Source organism: Mesitornis unicolor, unplaced genomic scaffold (assembly GCF_000695765.1).
Source record: "Mesitornis unicolor isolate BGI_N332 unplaced genomic scaffold, ASM69576v1 scaffold51744, whole genome shotgun sequence".
Lineage (NCBI taxonomy): Eukaryota > Metazoa > Chordata > Aves > Mesitornithiformes > Mesitornithidae > Mesitornis > Mesitornis unicolor.
The window spans coordinates 17355-23185 of NW_010179039.1; the positions used below are offsets into that span (position 1 = coordinate 17355).

The window sequence follows — 5831 nt, forward strand, 5'->3', positions numbered from 1 at the left end:
TTTGCGTTGTGTTTGTGGCTGCTGCTGTCATTTTTGTGCTCACGTGTGTTCTGGCTTGCTTGGTTGAGGACATAGGGTGTAGGGTTGTGTTCTTTGCTGCAGCTGTAACTGTTTCCATTGCCTGGGTTGTAGCTGTAGTTCTGTTGTCTGATGCTGTTGTGGGTACCTCTGTGGGAGGTGTCTGTCTGGTGACTTGTATGGTGGGTGCCCCTGCCTGGGTTGTTGTGCGATGGTCTGGTGCTGTTGTTGCCTGGTGCTGGTCTGTTGTCTGCACAGTTGTTCTATGGCTTATTTGTGTTTTAAGAGAGCCAGTGCTGTTACCATGAACTGTGGTGCCTGGCTGGGGTGAAGAATGATAAAAGGAAAGTGGCTGAGCAGAAGTAGCTGTGTGGTGGAAGGATGTGGTTTCTGGAGACAGTTCGACCCCCAGGGCCTCTTCGGCAAAGCAGGAGGAAAATGCTGCAAAGAAACAAATTAGTCAGTGGTCTGCAAGCCTTTACATTTAACTTTTTTGTTGATACCCACAACATAATAACTGCACTGATTTTGCTATCAAATGGATGATATGATTTTATTCTTCATTTGGGTCTAGTCATGACAGGAGGGTGAAAGCACACCTGCTGTAGGACTGTCCCTAACTTTTCACCACTCCTCCGATCTTCACACCTCTGAATATACCCACTGCAGCAGAAACAGGTTGGCTCCTGGCTCCCCACACACTGCTTTTACTGCTGAAGAAGCCAGAGGTGTGAGCAGACCTCGTACAATCCCCACGCAGCACGGCAATTCCCCTACAGGCAGCAGTACAGCAACATTTGCTAGAGGCAAATTATCAGGGTCTAAGGAAGATGAAGTGAGTGTAACAGGTGAAGGGGTGGTTGGTTACTTACCAAAGCAACAAAGCATGGGGAAAGGGAACATTTTGTGTGTGTGAAGGAAGTGAGGCAGCGTAATGGTCTTACAGTGATTCACAATATACTGGGAAACCAATCTGGGAGACAGGGAAATTCCAGACATTTATTTATGATTTTGTTGTAGCCATGCTGGATTGAACCCTGAAGTTCTTCCTCCTGGGAGGTCCCAGGGGGATGCTCCAAACAAAGAAAGATCAGCCCTCTTCATGATGCTCTTTCAGCAATAAGAAACGAATTTCAGGGTACACCATCCAGGGGCTTTTTGGACCACATCTAAAAACAGTCACAGCACCAAAATTACACTTGCATCCTATAACATTTACAGAAGCATGACCCTTGCAGAACTGAAAATGAAATTCCTGGCTTCTAAATGTAAATGATGAAGAAAAAGTGGGAAAAGTACATTGTGGAATAGATGAAGGTCACAACTCTTCTACATGAATCTTTGATTTTGAGTATGCAACAAGACTCTGTAAAGACAAGGTCAAGCTAAAAGAAATCGTAAATCACTGACATATATGAATTTCAAAATGGGCATGAAGCTTCAGGTGTAGTTAAATGCTTTACTGCCTAAATTAGCTGGAGGACAGTGATTAATTCCCCAGTTCAGAGACAGAAGGGACCCAAAAGTCCAAGACAGCTCACATTCTTAGTGGTAGAGCTCGACAGAGGATGCCACAGCACACTGAGAAGTTTATTGTATGCTGTTTTTTTCCAAAGAAATATCTCATGACTTGGTATCAAAGCTTCATGGCAGGCAGGTTGCTGAGATTTGGATTTTAGGATTGATTAAGGCCAGAGGCACATTCAGAATAGAAATGGCTGAAATCTCACAAGTTCATCTTCTTTTTTTTATTTATTTTCACTCAGCATGAACAGAGATCTGCAACAATGGCTGAATTCACAAAATCCCACCATTTAAGGATACACATAGACTATATCAGAATAATAAAACCTACTGGGTCAAGATCAAAATGAAAGAAGTGAGAACAGATGTATAGATCTGAACCCACACTTCAATTCTCCCTTAAAATGGCTATGCTAGATGAGAGCAGAAGTGAAGATGTACACTCCATACTCCTAAAATTGCCTGGGTTTCACCTCTTTCCCCTAGACTTTACCACACCGGCTGGCAGAACTGAAGAGCAGGTAACTTATCTCCTTTCCTGAGTGCTCACATCAGTAGCGCCAGTGGAAAATCAGAGAAGTTGCATATACCAGCTGTAGGCAGTTGCGTGTAAGTGTACTGGCATGATAAAAACAAAAAAGAAGAAGTTGCAATTTCCACCTTTTTTTTCTACCCCCATAAGATTGCAAAATAATACATATTTAAATATACATACATCCTAAATAGTCAGTACCTCTTAGTTTTCATCAGTTAACAGATTGGTTTTGATTACTGACCAGATAGTACTTTTCTTACAGACGTATAGGGAAATGTTATTTCACTAACATTGGATGCTGCCCATAGCTTTTAAATGAAACTTCATTTTCCCCAAAAATAGTATTTCAAGCTAACTATTTTCCTCTAGTGAAACATCCATCCTGACAGGGCCACTGAGAGGTAAAGTCAGAAAAGTCTTTGAGGTGGCCCATGTGTCACCTCGGCTTCGAAGTTGTGCGTCACAAATGCCAAGGGCTGTGTTTCTGCCCCTCAAGCCTCCACGCATGCAATGCCTCAGAACAAAATTCTCAGAAAGGAACTAGTGCAGCTCTCAGAAATTCACTGTCCCCAGTCTGGCCCTGTAGACCGTGTTTTCATGCTTTGGTGACCGGGAGGTTTGGTCAATGCCAGCAAAAGAACGTCACCACCCTGCTCCCAGGCCTTACGGTGGGCGGAGGAGCACTCAGTGCTGTGGTCTGGCTGTGACATTTCTCTGCCGTCCTGTGAGGGAGCAGGTAAAAAATTCTTGCTGGGGACTTTTCCCCCTTCTCGTCCAACCACGCCCTGCTGCTCAGCCACCCAGCGGCTTTGTTCCACTTTACGCTGCCCAGAAGAAACACCCATGTTTAGCTGACTGGTTTCATGTGGACACAAAAACCCAACCTGGCTCCTACAATCACTGAAAATGCTCTCACTGGCTCTGGCTGCTTTGGTTTGAGTCCTTGAGGAACTGGAAAAGCACCAAGGTTTTCTAAAAGGTTTTGGTACTGTCATAGCTCCCCTCTAACATAGGAGCAGCTTCTGAAACCTCCAACCCATCAGATATTTATCTCTTAAGTTCTAATTATCTTTAATTCTCTGTTTTGCACAGAAAGTTGTGACTTCTTGGCATTAATAAAACTTCACAACAAGTTACTAAAGGAATAATAAAAAATGGATAAAGAGCTGAGGAAACAAGGTCTTGCTGGTGAAAGGCATCCTTGCTGACCACTGAGTTACTATTTCTCAGTCTGATCTTACTCTCCTTTGGTGTACACATTTTGGAGCTACTTCAGCAGGCTCTGGCTATGAAGTAGGCACAGGAAAGCACAGCAGATGGGGCAGGAGCTGCTCATGGTCGAGTCCCTGGGCTGTTTCCCACCGCGCTGGGAGGGAGACAGGGGTTGTTACCTGTGTGATCCCAGCAGAAATCCAGCGCTCTACTGGCAAGCTCAGACCTTTAGCCGTTACACAGATTAACTCATGCTCTGTCCCTCACCTGGCAGATTTTGTACTGCTGCAGGTACTGAGGGATGACTTAACATGCTGGGACACGTCCTTGACCACGCTGGTCCCACAGATTTTCACAGAGTGGCATTAAGGACTGAACAGTGACTTTGATGTGTTTTGTCATTGAGATAAGCTCCAGCTTGCCTTCCCAAGCCCCCTGCCTCCCTCTTGCTTTCCTAATCATGCTCTGCATCTCACAATGCAGAAAAATGACTCAAGCAACACTTAGTTTTTCTTCTGCTTGCCTCACTCAAGACCTTCAGTCAGTTCTACTGGTCTGGAAGTTATTTTTAATTAAGAAAAGCAAGCCCCAGAAAGCCCGCTTCTAGCCCTTTCTTCTATTTTGAGCTGACTCCATCACATAGTCAGAGTTTATGTCACTACAGAGGACAAGGTAAAATACTACACAGGGAAACATCAGTCAAAGTCTATAACAGCTGCAATTAAATGTAGTTATAGTTATTTCTTATATTAAATTCATTAGAATTTATTAAAAGCAACCTTAGTACTAGCAACAAAACTGATTAAAGTTATCAGTCTGTTAGGCACTGTCCTAACTGCAAGGAAACAAAACTACCATATTCTACCTCATTTTTCTGATAGACATTATGGAGGCTGTTACTCACCACAGATGAAACTTAGCAAGATGAACCACCATGCACTCCTCCCCATGGCCAGCACAGCTGCAGGTTTGAGATGCTGCTTCTCACCGAGGAGTGGGTGGAAAGGGAATCGAGGTTTGCTGGGGACTGAGAAGTTTCACTTGATGCAGGGAGTGCTCAGTCACATGGCTGGGAGGGAGGTGGAGAGAGGAGGAGAGAGATGCTTCTCATCTGTAAACTACCACAGAAGGAAATAAGTGATGGTTAGGAAAGAAAATGAAAACAGAAAGGACTGTGTGGGTAACTGGGGGAAAGAGAGGCTCTCACTCTGCAGCTGAGACCTGTGGCTCTCTGCAAGGCCATGTAAATCTTCATGCTCCTCTTTCCAGTTTTGATAACCTGGTGCAGACTGCAGCTGTACCCCGGTGGAGGGTTAAGACCTGTAAATCAGTGCTTTCCCCACTGTTTTTTTAAGAAAGTACTTTCTTAAGAGCCTAACTCTTAAGACACAGAAGTGTGATCTTGAGCCGTCTCCACAGGGCACCTGCTAAAAGCGAGACAGGGCTGAGCAAAGCCCCAGACAGGCTCTGGTCCCAGTTGGGGACTATCAGCATCCTTTGCTGGTTCAATCCTGCTCCAAGCACTGAGCTTCTTCAAGGCGGATCAGCCTGGGTGGCCCACTATTAGTGCTGGGTCCAAACACAACCCTCAGCAAACAGCAACGACCCACCTCTGTCCCGTGAGATGCCTCCTGCGATCCATGCAGGACAGGAGGTGCTCAGACCACGTACCACACACCAGAGATCTGCAACGGGCGAGCGTTACGCCTGCCCACATGTGCTGCTGCATTTCCAGCCCTGGGCCTTTGCCTTGGGGCCTGCTTGAGGTGGAGGGAGCAAAGCAAGCCCCACACCGGGAATCTGGTGTGCTCCTCGTTCTTTTTCTCATACCAGTATTGAAGTGCAGTAGCATGATAAGGCCAATTACTTGAAAACTCAAATAAGGTGAAGTTTGCCCCCAGAAATCTGGGTACTGGCTGAAATTAGTTCCAACTTATTTTGTTCTCTATATTTGCATTGTGTTTCTACATTCTCATTTTTTCCTCCTTGCCCTTCTACATGATCCACAACATGCATGTGGGTCAGCTAGTGATCTCTAATAAGCCACTGGTAGCCAAAGGTATGCAGATATCTTGGGGGTAACTATAACTACAACTTCCTTGCCTCACAGCTGCAGCATTAACATACACAAATCTGAACTGTTTGTGTGCAGCTTTTGCACTCTCCTCTGAGTCCCAGGGATTCAGGAACATGACTAAAGGGTAAAACCCACCTTGTGCCTTTTGTGACATGTGTGTTGGACAAATAAAATTATCTTGGGCAGACGTTTTGGGATTTTTTTCCAGCTGTGCTGATGTGCCTTTACTGACACTCGTTTCTTCAAAAATAGCAAGAAAGCTCCTATGTGTTATTACTTCATATAGAGACACCAACCACAGTTTCGTACTAGATATAACTTTTATAAATTTCAAAGAAAGTGTGGTTCTACACACATCAGAATGGCCTAATTACAGAAAGTTCATTTGCACACTTTTTTCTTCTAATAAATTCATACATTCTGCCTTGACTGGAAAAAAAGGACAGGTAATTCTGTGCTCTTTCC

The 5831-nt window shown here is 44.7% G+C and overlaps 1 protein-coding gene across 1 annotated transcript in view; it reads right to left on the minus strand.

The window, feature by feature from the left end:
* The window catches only part of LOC104539173 (lysosome-associated membrane glycoprotein 3-like), a 14004-nt gene extending 9765 nt beyond the window's left edge, over positions 1-4239 (minus strand). Inside the window, exons 1-2 of the mRNA XM_010182629.1 lie at positions 4194-4239; positions 44-459 (exon numbers count right to left, since the gene is read on the minus strand). Of these exons, the coding sequence (XP_010180931.1) occupies positions 44-459; positions 4194-4239 (462 nt within the window). The remainder of the gene's footprint in view (positions 1-43; positions 460-4193) is intronic.
* Between the last annotated feature and the right edge of the window lie 1592 nt (positions 4240-5831).